This window comes from Drosophila sechellia, chromosome 3L, assembly GCF_004382195.2.
Source record: "Drosophila sechellia strain sech25 chromosome 3L, ASM438219v1, whole genome shotgun sequence".
Classification (NCBI taxonomy): Eukaryota; Metazoa; Arthropoda; class Insecta; order Diptera; family Drosophilidae; genus Drosophila; species Drosophila sechellia.
Genome location: NC_045951.1, coordinates 16,397,248 through 16,419,130, shown reverse-complemented (window position 1 = coordinate 16,419,130; position 21,883 = coordinate 16,397,248). Strand labels below are relative to the sequence as shown.

The following is a 21,883-nucleotide window of genomic DNA, read 5'->3' as shown; positions in this document are numbered from 1 at the left end:
GGCCAAAAGTGCCGGGCCAACAACAACAGTAACGAGTTTTCCTAACCAACTTCGTTGGTCGTTGACTTCGGCGGCGAATATGTGTCAAGGTCGTTTGCCGGCAGCGCTCTCTCTCTCTCTCTCTCTTTCTCTCCGTCTCCCTCTGTTTTCGTCTATCTCTTGTGTACGTGCTGAATGACCAGGTTCACAAAAAAAGAGTTTACGCAATTTCACAATTCGCCGCAAACAACAATAAGACTGGCGGAATCGGAATCGGAATCTCCCTGGGCGAGGAAGACGATCAATTAAAACTGCATTACATAACATCGAGTAAATCGAGTAAAAATGCAAGCATGGGGTTGGAAAAAAAGCGATTTAGCCGCGTTGAAAGAAACGGAAGCTTGTGCGACCTTGATTTTGTATCTGGTTCTGCAATAGAGCAAAGCTCAAATGCAGCTACACTTAGAACAAAGGATTTGTAAGAATGTTTTCAAAATCATTGTAATGAAATTTTAGAATCTTCAAAAATCAGTATGCTATGATGTAAGCTCAAGTTCATGCATGCCTAACCATATTATTTAGAAGGATATTAAGTAATTGTGACATGAATATAAATATTAAATGCATTAAACTTTGATTAAATTAGGAAAGATAATTATAATATAATTTTAATAATTCATATTATTTGGATGTATTTGTATACGTTCTTTGGAACCTCGAATGTTTAGTAATATGCATTGCTGAATTATATCCCATTTTGGCCAGTGTACTGGTAGCTCCTCTGGCAGACTTAGACCACTTCTGACCCCACTTTCACGCCCACATTGCGGCCAGCTTCTTCGGGCCAGCATCTTCGGGCCACTCGAGCAGAAGCCAACTTTTGGCATTAACCACAAAAGTTCAGATCTGCCGAGCTGCTAACAATTTGTAGCCCCCAACCTGGGTGTGAGTGTGTGTGTGTCGCCATGCTCTCCATATTGGCGTGAATGTGTGGTTGTGTGTGAGTGAGTGTGCAGGCCCCCAAAGCAAACAATGTTTAATGTAGTTTTTTTCTTAATACTTGAAGCGTCGGGCGGCCGAAGTCGCAGTTAGTCTTAGCACAGCCGCAACGGAGTGTGCACGCGCCTTCAAAGCTAGAGTTGAAAACTGAAAAGTTATAGCTAATGTTATAGAAAAACTGAGCTACATTTGCCAACAAACCGCCAAGAGCTACGAGTACCCAACTAGTTTGCAGTGAATGCGAAATTTAATCTTTTTCAAATACGAATCAAAGTTGTGGCGGCGAACGGAAAAGCGAAAAGCACACAAACAAGTTGAAAATTGTCAATTCAAAATTGTTGTTCTGCGTTGAAAGTGATTGATAACGAAATCGAACGATAGCGAATATCTAGAAGTCCGATAAACTTGACAGTATCGAAAATATCGAGATAAGCTGTAAGCAGTAATCGTGAAGTCGAATTGAACATTTAACAATATCGAAATATCCGAAGAGAGAACTGAAATCGAAAAAACCCAAAAGTGACACTGATAACCTTCAAACTAAAAATACACCCAAAGTAGCCCGAGTGAAGACACCAGAAAACCGACGAAACAAAAACCCAAAAATAAAAACAATTGAATTTCGATAACATCATCTCTCCCACTCACACTTTCGTTAGCCCGGTCAAAAATGGATGCGCCCAAGCAGGTAAATGACAAATTTATCCCACCAAAAAAAAAAAGTTACTACGCTTGTTTGTTATTTTCATTTGTTGTTGCAACTTTAACTTTAGCAAGCTAACTAGGCTAAGAGACAGAGGCAGATAAAGCCACAAAATGTGCGTGACAAGTTGGCGGCCTGTCTTTTGTGCCGCCAAAAAGTGCCACGCCCCTTGCCCCATTAAAGCTGGGCGGCACGCCGCAATGGCTCGAAAACGTGTTTACAATTTGTTTTCTCTGTATTTGTCTCCTTGTCTCATTTCGGTTTGTTGTTTTTTATGTTCCCCCGTTGTCCGAGTTTGCCAATTGCAAATTTTTCCAACCGCATCATTCATCATAATTTCGCGACATGCTATATATTTTATTTCTTTAAGCATTGATCAATAGGCAAATTGCATATTTTTTTGCTGCTGATTGTCGGGATTTGCTTTTAATATGGCTTAAAGAAATATTGATCTCACTCTAAGTGCAGTATTGCCAAATAGGCGAAGCGAGTTTGCAGCTTAAAATTTTTAGCGGGCTTAAAAACATTACCAATTTTGTATGTGATTTTTGTTTAGCAATACCTCAAAGAAATCCAAAGAAACATTATTAAAAAGCTTTATATTTTATTGTAAGATATTTCATTCTATTTTACACTTTCTAAAAATTTGTATATAAATTAGATTTATTGCATATTTATTATATCTATTTTTTGGAAAAGAATCTTTATATTATATTGTAAGATATTTCATTCTTTTTTACACTTTCTATAAATTAAATTTATGTTATATTTATTATATCTATTTTTTGGGCTAAGAGTTAATTACGTAAATTAATTTTCAAACGTGCTTGTTTCAACTTTATAGCCAACTTTAATTAAATCGAAATACCGACCTTAAGCCGCAGCTCCTTTATTCTGTTCTTGGTAAATCACTTTTTGGTATTACTTCTAAGTTAACCATTTTAAACTGTGCCCTGCCAAATTTTATTGCTCCTTTGTTCGGCTTCAAATGTGGCTTTGAATTAAGTCACACAGATATAAACACATACACATGCACGAGAAACTGCAAATTGCATTCGGTTATTAAAATTGTTAAGAGAAGCAATTTTTCGGCGGCTTTCAATGCAAACTTTAATTGCATTCAATTTTGCCTCGATGGTGTTTGTGTTTGATAACCTTGTGCAGAATTCTCGAATAAATCAGAAAAAGCCAAAGTAAATGTTAAATGTTGGCCAATTTCTGCTCAGCCATGCAATTTCGTTTAACTTCAGAGTTAATAACAAATTCTATTGAAAGCCAATGCGGAGGTTGTTGCTTTGTTCTGCGACGGGAAGCCATAGAAATCTCGGGGGACACGTGTCACGGTAGTAGAGCGATATACTCGACTCAATCAACTCGATCGCATTCCCAGACAGTTCGCCCTTCACTTTGTCGAATTTGCCACTTCAGATTTGACAATATCATATATATACTCGTATTCGTTAAACGACAACTGAGCAGCAGCACCCACGTTTAAGTCCAGCCAAAAGAATGGGGAAGCAACCGAAGATCCAATTTGGTAGCACATATGGCAGCAAAAAGTATCTTTATAATTTATTATTGTGTAAGAGATACACAAATAAACATTTTCGAGAGTCTCCTTTTTTGTGCCGGCCTGATCTTTAAATCGGATAATGACTGAAACCGAAGCGGATTTGGAATTCGACATCCGAATGCGATTCTGTTGTTCTGACAGTTTCACTTTCGAAAAAATGAATTAAACCAGCTGCCAGCTGGAGATTATCTAATTTCGGGGGCATCTTCAAGATAGACATACATACATATGTTTGTAGCTCAAAGAGGAAGGAAGTTGTTGAAATAAGATGGAATTTTATCTGATCTGTAGACACGAGAAAGGTTAATGACAGATAACTGAGTTTGAATTGCGAATAAGATAGAGTTGGCAAAATAAAATATAACTAATCCACTTTTTAAAAGATTTTGAATGCAATGTAACCTATTGTTCAGATATGTAAAAAATTATTAATTAAAAAGAAATAATTAATGAATAATTATTGAATTGTTCACACTATTATATATGCACATATATGTCTGAATTTAAGACAAGCTAATCATTTACTTATGACCAGTTGGAATTCTCGATCCAGTCATCGATGTTTCCAATCAGTTCCCATTGATAAGGTCTCCAGTGTCACCTGCCACACGCGAAGGCCGTTAATTGCCCACCTTCATTATCCCATGCAAATCGGCGGCACAAGGTGTCCGCCTAAAGAATGAAATCCGGCCAAGAATGTATTCCCAACGGGGATCGGTTGTTGGGGGTAGGAAGAGCGACAGATATGTATGTGCATATTTATGGACGAGCGATTAAAAATGCTTCCACGTGCCATCGATGTGGATGAGTAGCTTTCCGTGTGGCTCCTTCATTAATGCGCGAAATGTGTTAACTAATTAATAATAGAAATTAAGATTGGTGCTTTCAAGAAATGGCAAAAACAAAGCCGACAACATTGAAATTAATTAGAAGTTCATTGTGTTCAGGCGAGATCTTTCCGTTGCTGTTTCTGATTTTAATTTTTTCTCCTTTTTATTATTATTTTTTTTTTTTTGTAAAACCCAGACCAGCCAGCCAATTTGGCACCAAGCATGACTCAAAATTTGTCGGCGAGCTCCCCTTTGATCTCCCGGCTCCCAGCGATTTTGGGGATCAGCAAAGTGGCCTGCGACGATCGTGAGATGGTGTGACCTGACCCAGGCCTGGGATCAGATCCGGCCCGATTTATTAGCATTAGAATTTCCAATGAGTGCTCCCCATCGCATGCTCATCGCACCTCGTCGCTTGTGCAACCCCATGTGCCCCCCAGTCCACCACTAAATCTCTACCCGCGCGCCCAGAAATCCGGCAAAGTTCAGAGCATGCAATTCTCAGACTTGACTTCTTGGCAGTAAAATGAAAACAGTTTTCGTAAGACGTTTTGGCCATGTGAATGCTGCCGGCAAACAACGGGCAATTTCGTGAGGTGTAACGAAGGCGGCTACACTGTGAAAAATATTCAAGTAGGAATTTGCTCTGATTTAAATACATTTAATACGATTTTAAAGGGCTTAAATATTAAAAAAAAAAAAAAATAGAATAAAAAAATAAAATATTAAAACCCAAGTTGCATAAAGAAAAAATATAATCGAATTTATTTATTATGCAGTGTATTATATTTTCATTTTGGAACTAAGATAGATTCAAAATATTATTTTGGTCTGCACTTCAACAAAATGTCATTTAACATGCACTTTGTCAACTAAACAATTTAAATCAAAATTCAAAAAACATAAACTAAGTTAAGAAGCAATTTTAATTTAATAGCATTTCTTTAACAGACAATTGCATATGCACTTACGATTTCTCTCAGTGCAAAGCCGCAAAAAAGCGAAGATTAAATTTTTTGCTTTAGTTGGCCCGCACTTGAGGTTGAGTTATTACACGAGGTGGTGTCTCCATCTCACCTGCTCCCCCTCCCCCGCCACCAACTTGCCACCCCCCACCCACAGCTCCCCAGTTGGTGTTGTGGTTGGGGGCCGTTGTTGTTGTTGTCTCTTTATGTGTGTCGCCGCCGTCACACTCACACGCACACACCACATGTGTGTGGTTGGCTGCCTGCCTCCCTCGCTCATTTGTTTGCTTGTCTGTTGTGAAACGGAATTGTGTCAAGGTCGAATTTGCATGAACACGCTAAGCGGCGATGGGCGACTCTCAGGGGGAGGTGGGTGGGCGAGGAGAGGGGGTTGCCGATCAGCTGTTCGGCGAGAGAGCTACGCTAATATTGGATATTTGAATTAATATTTTTGGGTTTTAAGTGATCAGAAAGTAATAATGGGCAGATAGTCAAGATATTGATTTTAAAATTTTCCTTATTAAATTATAAATTAAAGATTATATTAAATTATATTAAATTATATATTAAAGATTTTAGTGAAATATTTTTGTAAAGCTTCTTCTCTTTAAATGTTACTGTGCTTAAATTTGTTTGCTAAAAAGGTGTCACTAGCTTTAAAGCTGTCAAAGTAAATAGAAAACTACAGTGAAAACAAGATAAATATTTACAATGCCCTGGAATCTAAACAGGGGGTTAAGTATTCCCCATGCATACACCCCCCTTGAATTTGGACTCTGATCCAGCGACTGAAGGGGCATTTCCCATGTCAACTTTAATGGCAGTTTTTTGTTGGTTTTTTCTCAGCCTTTATTTAACTTTTGTTTTATATTTAACTTGCCAGATGTGTGTGTAATTATGCAAGTGCACAAACCCCCTTTGGTGGTGGGTTAATTGAATGAGACAGGAAAGCTTCCATTATTTAGCTAATGCAACTTAAATGATCATAAAATGCCAGCGGTACAACCCATAAATTAAAATAATAAAATGTTTTTCCAAATTAATCATTAGGCAAGCAACGCAACAGAAGAGATCAAGATATGGTTTTATGATTGTACAAGTACTTTAGTAAACAATTTTAATACGAAAACACACATCTTCAATAAATCCTAATCTACTATGCGAACATAATCAACAAATTTAGATTAAGATTGTTTTAATTGCATTTAGATGAGCTGGCAAATAACAAGAGGGCTGTCTTCGCAGTAAATTATGCAATTAAGATAAAAAACACTTATGCAATCTGTGGCTGGAGAAGAACTTCCTCCATTCAAAGTTGAATCGAGTGAAATCATTCTCTAATTGTCGGCTTACTGCATATGCAGTATATTTCATGCATTAATCCCATTCACGACTAGAATCCCCTCCACTCGGATGCAGATGCATCATCATCGCTGTGATTGCTCTTCTGCCTTTCACACAACATTCTCGGGTGATGAACACAGCATAAAGAACCGCAATTCATAAAATGTCAAACAAATGATATTGTTGTGTTATTAATAACGTTGATTATGGCCATATTCTCGGACCCTTCTAACTTTTTGGATGAATGATTATCGACCACCCACGATGTCCACGGGACAAACATTGCTTTTTGGATTGTTTATAAATTACTTGATAAACATAAAAAATAGTTATCTGAGTCATGGAAATATTCTAAGTGGGCTTTTGGGGATACGAGAACGTGTCATTAATCCAAAAGAGGATGCAGTAAATTAATTAAAAATATTTAGCTATTAGCAATAGAAAAATGCCGTAAACTCTCAATACACAAATATTCCCACTTAATACCAACGACAACATAATCGACTATAAATTTGTCGTCGCCCGCACTCTAAATACCATTAAATTAGTCATATTTCAGACAAAAGATAAAGCCGAAAACAAAGCATTAAGATCGAGAAGGAAAAAAAATGAAAAATAATTCGCCAAAAATGGCCAATTAATAGATCGCTATCAAATCGGTGAACGGTGGAACAGCTGCTGTATACCGGTGGCTAACAAAGTAATTTGGGCCAAGACTCCAACACTTGGCAACAAGAAATGTCGAACGAGCCGAAGAAAATATGTTGGTTGCAAAATATGGGGAAAATACCCGGATATGGTATTAATTATTATGCGAAAATTATTGTAAAACAGAATTAGTCTTTGGCTTCATTAGAAATATTAGAAAATATATTCAACAATCGAATTATTTGGTATCCCGTCGGTTTATGACCATTTCCCATGGCTTGCAGCCATTTATTTTACAATAAAAAAGCTGGCAGATATCGTAAATTAGCATACAACCAAAAACCAAGCTAATAGCATCGATAAATCGCTCAGCACCCGATATGCAAATGCAGCAAGCCAGGCAAACAAATTGTGCGATAACCCAAAGCTAATTGGAAATTCCTGCAGGCAATGGCAGCCAAAAAGTGAAGGCAACCAACTCAATGGTGCACAAAAAAAAAGTTAAAAAGTAATAATAAATATATTCAGAGGTATAAACAGACAACTGGTGCATGATTCAGATCCGGGAACGCAGCCGGATATATTTATCCATATATTGACATGCAAAGCTTAGAACCCTTCAACGATCGGCTGACGAAACGGCCCATGTAATGGCCATAAGACAAAGCCATTAATCTCCGCCCGCGATCGCGGCTGTCTGCACATCTCGAGACCCGGCCAAGACATTGCCATGCCCACTGCCAACCGGTGTGGGGGCACCAGGCAACAGGCACCAGTTACTTGGCACTCGGCACTCCACGGTTCATTGGCGTCGGGTGACAAGCCCACCAACGTCATCGCTTGTGTGGACTCCACATGCTGCAGCTCGGTTCGGGTACGAGCCTCCAGTTAAGCAGCGAGGAATTCCCTTCTCCCATATGCAAAGAAGTCTTAACCCCTACCTGTATTAACATTCTTAAAGCTAAATGTAATGCTAAAGTTATTCATACATGATTCACTCGGGGAAATCCGCGCATTGATCACTAATTTTTACATTTTAATTAATTGATTACTAATTTATGCTTTTTGCATGGTGATGCTGTGCATAAAGGCAACTAATTTACTTTCTCCAATGCCATTTGAATAAAGTTTAAAATTAATGTAATATAATAATTATAGTTATTTTGCAAAAAGTGATTATATTGGGATTTTTTGGATTTGTGTGTCTTTCAAATGACAAAACTCACATAAAATGTTAAATGAATTGGGCGATTTTTATACCCCAAGCCTTGGGTTAAAACAGTTACTGCCACTGCGACTGCATTTTGTGTTTGACCTTCAAAGTGGACACAGAAAATGACCACAGCGCTACAATGATTTCACTTAGCAACGGAAAACTTTCCAGCGGCTCAGAGATTTCGTAGCGAGTTCGTTGCCTAAGTCTTTTGTCTGAGCCCGAGTCTAGACGAATTTATGAGGCGTGACCGGCATGATGCTGCCGCCTTTACAATAGAGCCATCAGCCCTGATTCCCCACTCTTTCTCCGCCAAAAAAATATCCAAACTGCTATAGGTGATGTGCGAAACCAGACCCCGAATCGTCTAAAAATAACAAATGTGCCGCAATTACGAGCATAAAAAATAAGTTTGTGAACAAAAAATAGACTGGCCCACGCGACCGTCAAGCGGTTGAGAACGCCCCAAAGGAATAATTTGTGCCATAAGTTTATTAACGTACATGTGAGTATGTGAGTGTGTGTGCTTGAGATGTGGGAAACACTCGAAATTACCAAAAATCTGCGGCTGTCGAAACAATAATAATAAAAGCTGAGTAGAACAACGGCAGAAACAACAGTAGAACACCAGGCAGGCACCCGGATTCAATATTTATGGCTCCCCATTTTTGTTGATTTGTTTTTTTTTTTTTCATATATATATTTAATATTTATTGATTTCTCCACTGGACAGCGTTGGGCAGACAAGACGCATTCATCACGTGCGTCATTTAACAGTTCAATTGTTGCTATTAAAAGTTGCTATTTTTAGAGCCTGACTGCCGCCTGGAATATTATTATTATAATCGGCGAACAAACTAAATTTCCCCTTAATCTAAAAGCACTGCTTAGTGACTCACATTCTGGCAGCAGCAAGGCTTGCGAATTATCTAACCACATTTAGCTGTGGGCTTTCTCTTTCCCCTTGAACTTTTATCAACCGGTTGGGTCTTCTAATTGGCTGGCAGGCTGAAGCGGATATATAAACTGAAAGCATTTTGTACTTTCCAATTTATAACAAACAAAATTCAACATACATATAAAGTTCGAATCAAAAATCCGGTTCTGCTGCGGGTTCTGTTTTCAATGTTTGTTGTTCTTGACCCGTCGACCCGTCTCCGCCCTCTCGCCAAACAATTTGTTACAATTTATTTTTGGCCATTAGCCGCAGCCGCATGCGAATTTTGGCAAACTTTTTGCGCACTTCGCATTGTTCGCACTGACAGTAATTTATGATGTTAATTGGTAATTAATTAAGTGAGGCATATGATCGCATGACACAGTGCCACCCACTCGGACGATGATTAGTTGGGATTACGCGCGCAACTATCCCAAAGCCATCTCCTTTGGCCTCCACCCCATTGCGATGGGCAAATCATTCATTAATGGGGGTCCGCTGGCATTGTTCGACTGCTTCTTTTTCTGCGGCTTGTTATACACGGCAGTTTGAGAAACGTTTTAACTAATTAATGATCTGCGCGAATTAACAACTAAGCGGGGGGTATCAAATGTCTCTACTTCTTCCTAGGTTTCTGAAATCTAGGGATGGCCGATTGTGTAACTTAAGCTACTCAAGTAAATTATTACTATATTATAATTACAATTTATTCAAATAAATACATTTACTTAACATAAAACCTTTCATTTTAGTTCTTTTACCACGATCATTTTGCGTGTCACGCTTTCATCTCAAACATAAAAATCACGGCACGTGGCAAATAGAATACGCAAAACAAAAACATTAAAGGCAAAACAACCAATTAGTTGCCAAATTAGTCGAATTCAAAATTAGTTAGCACTTCGAGATTATACTATGCTCAATCTTAGCAAATCGACAAATATACTATTTATAAAGAATTTATGCTCGGCTTAGGAAACGAGTTCACAATTTATCAGATCATTGACCCAGAGAACTACTGAGAATTCTGATCTGAATTTGGGTGTGGACCCTAAATCACGACGAGAGTCGAAAACCGTTAAAGATAAGTAAAGAAATGCCTGCAATCCAGTTCCACAAACATGTTCAGGTCCAATAAATAAATTTAATTTAAATTCCTCTTTAAATGCAGCCATAAAATCCGAGGAGTTACCTCAATTATTTGCAGAAGATCAATCTGGTTTCATCCCACAGCTTGAATGATCGATTTTTTTCGGTTTGTTGTTTGGCTTTCACTAACTAATTGGTATTAGCATATTGAAATATTTTAAGATGCTGGGTTTTTTTTTGTTTTAATGTTGTACGATCTACAAATCGTTTTCATTTTGCTTGCATTAGTTTATTGTGTGGTTGGGAAATGAAGAAGATTCACATTTAAAATGTGTAAAAGTGACAAAAGTGCGAAAGCGAAAGTATACAAGTTAAGTTGAGAATGTAAGATTAATTGAATTTGCACTTGGAGAAGTCCATCTCAGGATGCTGTTGCTTAAATCTGCAAGTAAAAAGGTAATCTACTTTTAGTACAACCTTCGGATTGGTGTACACTTGTACTTACTTCTCAAGTATGTCCTGCTTTTTGCGATCCTCACTGGTGGGAAGACCCAACTCCTTCTGTCGCTGATCATACATCATCTTCTCCACCATGCTGCGAGTCTCCCCATCCAGATCAGAAAGCTTGGAAGACTCTGGATTGATCTTGCGCGTCGAGATCTCCGGATCGGTTGTGACCAGGCGGCTCCACCAGTTCATCTTATTGACCTTATCGAGAGTGATCATCACGGTTTTGCTGTCTTGCAAGACCCACACGGACTCCTCCGTCTTCACCTCGCCGCACAGTTCGCCATCGATGATGGGCGTTTGACCTTTGATGCCCACCTTCAGCGACTTCTTACCAATACTGATCACTAGATCACGTGCGCGTAGACTGAATGTTAAGTCAAACGGAATCTTGAGCTGTAAAAACAAAAGAATTGAAGTTTATTAGATTTGTACAAGCATGCGTCAACAATTAGTTTCAGTAGTTTCATTTCCTGTGGAAATCACAATGAGGAGCATCGAAAACAATGTAAGTCCATTAAAAATGTTGCTTATGCTTTGTCTTTTGTAATGCAAAAGCAATGCCGTTAATGACAATCAAACTAGAGTAGAGTGGATTGGATTATTCAGGGGTTCTTCATGTAATCAAAATGAAGCTTGGAGTGGCAGCTCTTGTGATTAATGATCCGATTTGAGTGTACATCTACGGAGATTCTTTAGCCAGACTTTGCTTTGGTCATTGCACAACCTTGGCGGCTAATAACGATCTCTATAAATAACCAACTGCAGGGGCACGTCTGTGCATCCAACAAACCAACGATCATATCACAGCTGCCCGATCTGCCCTTCACCAGATCAACGGATCGAGGCTTCCTTTGTTCAAGGACTCAATTGTAGAACGGGAATTTAGTTCAGCTGCCAGTTCAAGGACGTACAGCGGTTCTTCAGGTCCGGTTAAGGGAGTTAGCATCGATTCCGATTCCCCAGCCCCGCAACGAGGAGCTCTCAAGAATGTCGCTCAACAGGTTGCAGTCGATACACGCGAAATAATCTGGCACGTTTTTACAATCGATGCTATCAGAGATTGAATTGCTGTTTACAGACATCTCATTAAATTAATAATATGCGATTTAATAGTAATATCAATCAAAAGGTATGTTGTAGTATTATCACTTGTAAATAGTGCTTCCACAATGATCCCTCATTTCTTTCTGTGTAAAGAAGTAAAGCAACCTGCGGATGGATTTATGCGCCTGCTTGGCCAAGTTCACAGCAATTACACTGGCGGCTAGAATTATGTGCACGGATACATGCATACATTAACACCTTTCCCATTAGCTCGCAGCATAATTAAAGCCCCAAGTTATTAGACAACTGACTGTGCAATCAATTAGCGAATCGCATGTGGCAGAAACAATGAGGGGTAAGGTAAACCTTTAATTTAAATCTCACGACGCCGTGCCGCATCCAACTGAACCAAGGACGCTTTCGTTCAGCTCATGATAGTCCATAAACTATCCAGTGGGGGGTTTTCGTGTGGGCAGTCAGCCAAGGTAGTAGCACGTCGTCGAGTTCTTCTTCGCGCAGCACGCGGCTCATGTCATCGGAAGCTCACTGATCGCAGCCCATGTGGGTGGCAACTTCATCACCAGCGATCGCCGTTGATAAAATGTGTCAAAAGCTGAAACTGAAGCGGATGCCAATTGGAAACATTTCGAATCGTACACGGATGTAAGGCAGCAACAGAAATAGACTCGCGGAGTCAGAATAAGAAAAAATACCTGGAGACGTGGGCAACGCTCCAAGCTAAATGCTCGACAACAGAAAAACTCAATTGGTCATGTTGGTCAATCATTGCAGTCATTTAGTTGAGAAATATGAAAAGAATTCGTTTAAGTCTCAGACTTTAGATACGAAAATAATATAAGAACCATATCTTGCGCTAAATGCTTGGCAACAGAAAATGCCAATTAAAAATGTTAGACAATCTTTTCAATAATTTATCGGAAGAAATATTAATTAAAACATTAAAAAAGAACGTACATGTTGTTCTCAACCCTAAAATGAAAGGCTATCAAGGGACTCGCAATCTATTGGCCAAATGTGAATGTCTGACTTTGTTTTTGAAACTGAAATTTATGTAAAACTTATTAGGTAAATGTAAGCTTTCTCAAGGGACCCGAAGACTTGAAAACCAACCCATTCTGCACCGCTGAAGGTTATGCAAATAGCAACTTAAAGAACACTATGCTCGAAACTAGGAAATTTACACAAATCATAAGTCAAGTCTGCAGACCCGCTGACACCTACGGCCATTAAATCAGCTGAACAGGTGGGATACCCATGCAAATGCCGAGGCTCGAGGAAAAACAATAGACCCTGGGTAAAATGTGAGGTATGAAAATGAAGCTGTGCCACCAAAAAGGTAAACACAAAGCTGAAGAGTCACCGCCAGTCAAAGTCAGAGTTCGCTTTTGAGATCAGAGACGAGCATAAAAAAAAGTTGTCGTCGTGAATGAATTAATGAATAATAACGAAAAATGATGACTGCGACGACGGCTGAAATAAGCAAGAAAAAAGCACGAGACTTGGCACACTTATCCAAGTGAGAGCGGATTCGCAGACTGATCGTCTGACAGTGGGCGATTTTATGCAAATCGATCGGGTCCCAGCTAATTTTAATGCTCATACTGGCCAGGCTGCACGTTAAACCTCCAACTAACCAGTTGATCGGTCAATCAAATCCCCAACGATTTGAACCAATTCGCAGCGCTTCTATCTATCTATCTGTAAAGTGAAAGACATCTTTGTCGACTGCCGTTTGGAACTGTTATTCGTATTTGTTGCTAGCTCATTTGGTGCTGGCTGGCTCCCTCTGATTAATTCTATAAAACTTGAACAGCATTTCATTTTCTTTAAATATCTAGCCGCAAATAATTTATGCTAAAAGATGCGATCCGGTGCCAGGCACCACCAAAAAAATGAAATAGGAAAAAAGAATGGTCGCAACAACAATAAGAGTAGCGATCGAACAACAAACCGTCCATTTAAACAAAATAAAAATTGGAAGGAAAAAAAACTGGCTTTGCTGATGGAGTCGAGTGTTTAGAAGTGTGTATCTGCGGAGTGTTTTGTATTCGATAATGTTATCACACAAAACAGCTGAGTCGTCCAAGCTCGGTAAAGTGTTTGCTGGATTCCTTGAAATCAGAAAAAATAATATTTATTTGAAGTTCATGCATAAAATGCACCAGAAAGGTACCAAGTACTAGATTCTTTAAATAAACACTAGTCAATATGGTATTCTAAAGTAGTAATTAAATAGAAACACAATTCTGTAATTTCTAAATAAACCTCTATCGAAGTGTTTATCTTTACGAGTGCCCACTGCCAGCCCATTAAAAGCGGCTTAAACTTGACTTATTTGTGGCCAGAAGTGGAGTGGACGGACTCCTAAACATCTCAACACAGAGTCAGATGGAATCAAATTCGAGCGTGGCAAATTATTTTTTATTCCTTTCCATTTAGAATTGTTTTGCGTTTAATTCTGAAACTAGTTCCTATTGGGAACGTCGCTCCACTCCACTCGAATCCAATCCAATACACTGTACTACGACCCAATCCTCACCAGCCACCAAATAGCTCTGCGTACAATGAGCTCTCGAGTGGCTACAATAGAATCCGTATTGACATTTGCATGGTAAATGAGATTTTAGAGATCAATCTGGTAGCCATTTGTTTGCGCTATAAGCGGATTACAAAGCAAATGATATTGCAAACTCTATCCGGTTAACCTAGTCTATAAGGTTTCCAATCTGCTGAGAAACGAGATCTTGTGACAACTTGAATGGTTTCCAATTTGTGAGAAACTAGATCTTTTTGATACAGTCCAAGCTATAACTGCAATTCTGAATGGTTTCGCGTAAATTAAAATCTCAAAAAACGTGAAGAAGCTTCGAGAACAGTAGTATAATGAAAATGAATGTTGCAGCAGAAATGCGATATCTTCGAAAATGTAAGCATAGTTTTTAAAAGTAGCTAATTTAATCAGTTAAGTTTGCTCTCCTTTGCCCATCATACAAGTTTATTAATGTATCGAATAAATGTAAAAGTTGTTAGCATATCTGCCGAATTGTAAAATTTTCGGTTTATTTATGTTGATATCATCTAAATAAATTTACTCAGTCCACCATAAATTAGCAAAACTTCTGGGAATCCTGCCAATCGAAAATCTAGAAGGAATATTTACTTAAACTTTCAAATAACTCAAGAGAAAAGTTATTTCTAAAACTATTTGACCTGATCTCGATGATAAATTCCCAACCAGGAAACCGAGATCTTAAAGGCGGTTAATTTACTGAAAGGTTTTGTCAGGTTGGATTATTTGTTAGCGTTTTGTTTGGGCTTCCACAATCCACAATTGGCGAACCACACCAAAGTTGACTATAGCGTGATTTATAGGAGAAACCCATTAAGAGGTTTATAAACTAAGTATGTGTGAAATGGAAGAATAAAATATCCGTTTTGATTTTTATATAACCGCAATTGGGCGTAAAGTTGGCAATAAAAATTGTAGTGTATTTTGAACTCTTTTGCGATGAGGTATCAGTAAAATATTTATTAAATATTTCCGCTTCCTTTTCGAGTGAGTCAATATCGTCAAGAATTTCGCATGGAATTTAGCATTAACTTAAGATTCTATTTATTAAATATAGCCCCCGAAGGCAGAATAGCCAAACGTTCTCTATACGAAAATTAAGCTTTAATAGCCGCAATTAGAGAAATACTGGCCGCAGGGCCCCACACAAATAAGCGTGGCAAACGTCAACGGATCTATCCAGATAGCTTGAAGGGATTTCCCCGTTTACCACGATATTTGTTTTTTGCTTTAATCCCAATTGTTGTCACCCAAAATGGAACAGAAATCGCTGGGCACGTAAGTTCCATCCGTTTGTCATCGGCGTCACTGGAAACTATTTTGCATTTTTAATTGTATGCATGAAAAAAAGATCGTTTGTTTGTTTTTCTTCGGTTTTTATATGGCGTTTCGCGATGAGACGATGAGGTGAATGGTGTTGGTTTGGTCTCCCATTCTATTGGGGGAATGTCTCGGATCGGATCGGATTCGGCCTGCGTTCTATAGCAAGTGTTTGGCTCCCATTCGCCGTCATCCCATCTCTTTGAGTGGCGACGTCCCTCAATCTTTTTGCCTTTTCAAGTGATCTCAAAACACCGCCTGATTTTCTGCCTCGATTTATACTTTTCGTTGCTAATGCGATTCGCGTTCGCCGGCGAGTCCATTGCCACTGCTCTGGTAACTGGCCGTGTCAGGTAATCTTTGTCAACTCTCCGCTGATTAAATCGACCGGACTCGAGCGGGCAGCACTTCACCCATACCACCGAGTATGGGCCATACGAAAAAAGTTGGAACTGGCGGCAGGCCACTCACTTGTCTCACTTAAAAGGTGATAACAAGATGCTCGACAGCAACAGCAAACGACGAAGCAACAAAAGTTATTGCCGAAAAAAAAAATTAGAAACATTTGTTGCCTTTTGCTACCGAGAATAACAGATGGATTTAAGCCAAAGCAAACAAATTTGTAATAGGAATGTTGGGTTTCTCTCGGAATCTATTGTTTATTCAACCAATAAATGTTATAATAATATGAGATCAGTGTTAGATTAGGAAAACAACTATGCCAATCCGATAACAATTCTTGGGGATTTTTGGCAATTTGTTTAACCAATTCCGCCAAGAGAAACGCAAACAATTTGAATGTATTCTTGATGACTCACGTTATTATTTTTATTGCGTCAACAGTCTGCAGACATGGGAATGTTCTCAAAACCAAAACTTAAAAGTATGTTTACCAAAATGCAAATTTTGAACCTTTGTAAAAAAAAGAAAACCTGATTAGGAATTGACAGAAAACTTGTGCATCCCCACCTAAATATCATGTTTCGAATTTCTCATTAATTTATTCACTTTTTCAATTTTTGATCGCGTTGATATAAAGCTTTTGTTGGCACCACTGACGTTAAATGCTTTCTTAGAATTTGAAATTAACCAAAAATAGACTTGCTAAGTCTTCTTTAATGGTCATTTAAATAATGGCCATATTATTTATAAGACCATAAACCATTGATTTAATAATGGAACATGTATTAATCAAACATTAATGGGCCCTGGGAACGATGCTACAGCAAATGGGCGGAGCTGCCGCCTGTAAGCTGGTCAAGGTTTGCCCCTAATTAAGTTAACATTAAACTAGAATTAGGGTTTTCCCGCAATCAAACTTCAATTTCTGGGCCATCGAAACGGATCTAGAAAACGCCTACACGCCAAAAGCGATCAAGGGCCCTTCACTGAAGATCTTTGAGAGTCTCAAAAAAAAAAACCAGCACAAAAAACCGAATTGCAGCTTAATGAGCAAAAGGGCGGGCGGCTATAAAAAGAACAGCCGAAAGAAAGTTTGGCAAATCACTTGATGAGGTGATCAAGCCAAGGCGAGCAGTCCAAACATCAAAGCCGGCAACAGACCCATCAAACATCATTGAAACAAAAGAATGGACTGAAGAAGTGGCCAATCGTTAAGAGCTATATAAATGTGTGTACAGTGGGAGCTATTTTTAGATGAAAAGATTTTTTGATATTTCCCATATAGAAAAAATAAAGAACTGTGTAATATTTTTTCGTAACTTAGATCCGCATTTGTATAACTTAGCTATAAATTCTTATTATTATAATTGGAAATCTATGAAATGATATTACTTCAAAATGTCCTGCAATTGCCTTCATTCACGAGTGACTACTGTGGCTGTGGCAACAAACGAGAACTGCCGAGATATTATGACATGCAAAATCCGTCAAGAAAGCCAGCAACAACAAACACTTACACTCGAAAAGGTTTGCGCATCGCAAACAACAGCGACAGCAACGCCGCGCCTCTGCCCAGGTGGGCAGAACTCAGGTGAGCAGAGATCTTACCTGTGAGCCCGACTTAGCCGCTAAGCTCGCTTCAGTTCGATTCTTGAGGCCGTTTAGATCGGTTCTGTTTGGCGACACGCGCACTGAAAAATTCTTCGCTTTGAGAAAAAGACGTGAGAAGAAGGAGAATACCGCCACTGAAGTACGAGAAGAATTGCGAAGAGAATCGAATCGGTTAATCCACAAACAGCAGCTTAATCAGCTGAGTGTTTCGCGAGCCGTAATTTAAATAAATTATATACATCATAAAACCCTAATTAAAGAGACTGACAACCGGAGCGAGACTCTGCTTAAAAATACTCCAGATTGTGATACTAATTAGCTTAAATTGTGTGTGTGATAAATTTGTGTAATAATCAAACAAATCCCGAGAACAAAACAAACACAAAATTGCAAATTAACAAATGTAAGTAAAGTAACAACGCAAGGCGACACATTAAGTAAACCGAAAATAACGCTGTGTGAAAAAAAAACGAATCGAAAACTGGCCAATCAAGTTGAATCAATACAGAGTGATAAGACTTCCGCATGCCTAAATAATATTTACAATAAATAAAACGCAAGAAGCAGCATGAACAAATTTATTAACTTCTGTGCTGTGTAAGACAAACGCACAAAACACACAAAAGTATCGAACAGAGCGCAAAGGCAAATAAAAGACTGAAGGCACAAACTTGAAATGCAACTTTTTTACTTTAGCCACTGTTAATAGAATTCTCATATATATTTATTGGGCGGACAATTGATTGCCACAATTACGTCAAAAGCAAACAATCGGCGAAGTCTTTTAAAGAGAAAGGCCCCAGATTTAAAAGCTTGCCCACAAAAAATAAACTGTCGACTAGCCGAATTAATATTAAATACAAATCAGGCTTTTAGCCAACCAAGACCGGAGACCATAAATATCAAACAAGTTGGCAACCAGCCAATGCAAAACAAAGACAAGCCGAAAGACAACTCGAAAGTTCAGGTTTTGGATATTGGATTTTGATTTCTTCTGACGCTAGCACCACCAAATGGCAGGAACAGGGGAACAGAGAACTTGGGAAGACCAAAATGTGTAGCGCAGAAATTGTAGAGCACACGATCTGCAGTTTGAAACATTAGAAAATTCCTTAACTTTACAAAAATATGCTTATTTATTCTTTTTCTACGTAAAATAATGTCTAACCAACTTCTTTTCGATCCCCAACAGATGCAGGACTATTGGCACATTCCCCGCGCCTCGCTGGCATCCTCCTCGAGCTCGGCCATCAGTTCGGCCAGCTCCTCCAAGTCCTCGAACAAATCGCACTCGAATCCGCCTACCCTAAACCAGCGCAGTTCGCCCAGTAACAGTGGCAGCATTAACAATAACAATAATACAAGTGCTGCAGTAACTGCGGCAGCAGCGGCGGCTGTTCTGGCGGCAGCCAAGAGGGGATCGAGGAGCTCCCAGGGCTCCAGCGACAGTAACAACAGCACGCGGGTGAGTAAGCCGAGCCCACGCAGGCTCCGGTTGTGGAGAACCAAACCGTATCGAACTGCCGTGACTCAACAAACATTCTCCTCTTTTTCCATTCGAATTATACAGAGCGCTGCTTCCGGCTCACTGCTGTTGACGGCAGCGAATCTGGAACGCTTTGCGGAGATCCACAAGAAGCAGGAGCGCCACAACAAGATGCTGATGCCCAGCAATCCCTCCTCGTCCAACTATAATGCCAACCTGTCCCTCGGCAGCGGCAAGGATGCGGTTATCGCCATCGAGGGTCAGCAGCCGGCCGACGTCGATCCCAATTTGCAGTATGTGAAAACCAAAGACCTGGATACCGTATCCATCGCTAGCTCCATGCACTTCACGATGGTCAATGGAGAGGGTGGTCCGCCAAAGAAACCGAAGCGTGGTCTATGCGATCGCGGACGCCAGGTCACCGTGTTGATAGTCAGCATGAGTACCATCTTCATGCTGCTCATCATGGGCATGGTCTATGCGCTGGAGAGTAAGTTTTTCCATATATCCACTGTGTCAGCTAAATTCTAATAACTATTCTTCTTCTAGTGCGCGCCCGTGACATGCCCAAGAGCTAGGATTTAATACCACTGCCTAGCCAATTAGCATATTATTTATTGTATTGTCTTTGTCCCCCATTATTATTAATTTTATTATTGTTATCGTGTCGTCTTGGCGCTAGTTGTATAAGATATTTATTTAAAGATTGTTTGGATGGAGTGTCGAGTCAGTCGAAGCTGGGAAAATTCATTAGTGTTAAGCGCGCTGTGCTATGGAGACAGAGAAACATACAAGAAACTAGATCTGGAGCGGATCGGACAAACGCCGTCTGGTATCGGATATTGCTGTACTTTCTGGCTAGCAAATAAGTTATTTATCCCTGTGATATGTTTAATAAAGCGAATTGTATAATTGTACACGAAGGGTTGGTGAATCACACCTGTCGTGGGTTCAATGACTTGGGCTTTCAGCTATGACCGCTGCCTAGCAACCAGCGACTAAGGTATTCGGGCAAGAAAACACCGATTAAGTGTTTAATCAAAGATTTTAACTAATCGCCAACTAATGTAAATGCACCAGTAAAGTAATAAATAATAATTATGTTTGACGCTACTTAACAACCAACAGCACAAATAAGGACATCAATTACGCATTGAAATATTGAGTTTCTCAAACTGCTAGCTACTGTATAACTATGACAACACCTCACTGGGTGAACATGGGAGGGAAAACAGGGTAGGGACCACACGTGCCCGGACTTACCTCCACCTCCTCCAGAGTTTGGGTCCAGGTGTATTTGTCCAAGGTGCAGCCATTGCCTGCATTCGGCATCAGCTTACCCAGCTCACTCTTATCGGATTCATCGTCCACTTTCTCGATGGGCTTGGAGATGCCATCGCGGTTCGAGGCAGATGGCTCTCCACCAGCGCTATCCAGCAGCTGCTGGCGTTTTCTGTAGAGGATTTAGACTTTATAAGATGTGCGAATGCTAATGATACAACATATTTAGGATAAGAATTAAACTCTGTTTCAAACTCTTTCTTTGAAAAAGTATGCTAATTTGGCTTTTTGCAGGAATTTCACAGCTCTCGCTGAGTCACCTGGGTACTTTAGTAAATGATCTCTTAACGCTCGCACATACTTGTTCTCCTCCTCCTTGATAATGGCCGCTGCCTCTTCGTCGGTGATATCACATATTTTGTTATTGTCGATCTCCTTCTGGCGGGCCTTCCTTTCGGCTATCTCCTTCTCCGCCTTCAGGCGCTGGGAGGCTTCGCGAGCCTTTATCTTTTCGTTGTTTTCAGTTATGGCCAGCTTGGACTCCTTGTTGAAGACATCCAGCAGCAGCTTCTCCCACTCCGATTGCTTGGCTCCCGTGAAGAAGTCGGTCTTGCGGCGCAGAAAACTGGCCAAAGTGCCAAGGAACTGTGATTTAAAACACAAACAACATGATTACACAAAATTGAAACAAAGAAGTTGCGCTCTTTGTTATTGTTTTACCTCGGGCACGCCACCGTGATGCTTCTCGGCCACGGCCAGGAATATGTTGTCAAACTTTCCCTCCTCAGCAGCCATGGTTTGGAGTATTTGTACTGGTTTCAAATTAAATTTCGTTTGTTTCTGGACGCTTCGATTCGATTGAATCTTTTTATATGAAGTTTAGCTGCCGACCCGGCACATGTAGAAATAATGTGACCTGTCGTCGAAAGTCAAAAATTACCCACATACCAGAATAAATATACCGAGTCGACACACAGCGCTCAGCTTTTGAAAGTCAGCAGTTTTGCTTGTAACGGTACTTAAGTTGTGTGTATTGCAGCCTTTGACTGCTTGGATTTTATTAATATTATTATTTTAGTACCACATATAATTTAGTTTTATGCAATATTTAGAAAATGGGTGTTCTTTCATTGGTGTTTTTTATTTTTATCCCATTATTGTTCTGTAAAATAGTTAATTATTTATTTAATTTATCATACACTTTTGCACAACTTACAATTTATTATTTTGGCTGTGATTGTAAGAATTTATTCGGGTATAAGCTGCATACCAAAGCCCTGGGACAAGCGCATATGCAATTTAAATGAGTGTCAGTGAGATTTTGACAGTGAGCGCATCATGTAACGGTATTTCGCGACC

The 21,883-nt window shown here is 39.5% G+C and overlaps 2 protein-coding genes across 3 annotated transcripts; one reads left to right on the top strand and one right to left on the bottom strand.

The window, feature by feature from the left end:
- Positions 1-1,070: 1,070 nt before the first annotated feature.
- Positions 1,071-20,166, top strand: LOC6606015 (vitellogenin-2). 2 transcript variants are annotated; one of them, XM_002030790.2, is made up of 4 exons: positions 1,071-1,666; positions 18,950-19,222; positions 19,328-19,733; positions 19,793-20,166. In XM_002030790.2, the coding sequence occupies exons 1-4, from the start codon at positions 1,649-1,651 to the stop codon at positions 19,819-19,821; spliced, it is 726 nt and encodes a 241-aa protein (XP_002030826.2). In that variant the 5' UTR covers positions 1,071-1,648; the 3' UTR covers positions 19,822-20,166. The 2 variants fall into 2 exon arrangements, with proteins under 2 accessions (XP_002030826.2, XP_032574262.1); XM_032718371.1 differs by lacking the exon at positions 1,071-1,666 and adding an exon at positions 17,796-18,160.
- On the bottom strand, positions 10,545-21,435 carry LOC6606014 (nuclear migration protein nudC). The gene is made up of 5 exons (XM_002030789.2): positions 21,245-21,435; positions 20,886-21,169; positions 20,507-20,696; positions 10,786-11,183; positions 10,545-10,722 (listed from the first exon to the last, which is right to left on the bottom strand). Exons 1-5 carry the CDS (start codon positions 21,317-21,319, stop codon positions 10,671-10,673), a joined length of 999 nt encoding a protein of 332 aa, XP_002030825.1. The 5' UTR covers positions 21,320-21,435; the 3' UTR covers positions 10,545-10,670.
- Positions 21,436-21,883: the final 448 nt, after the last annotated feature.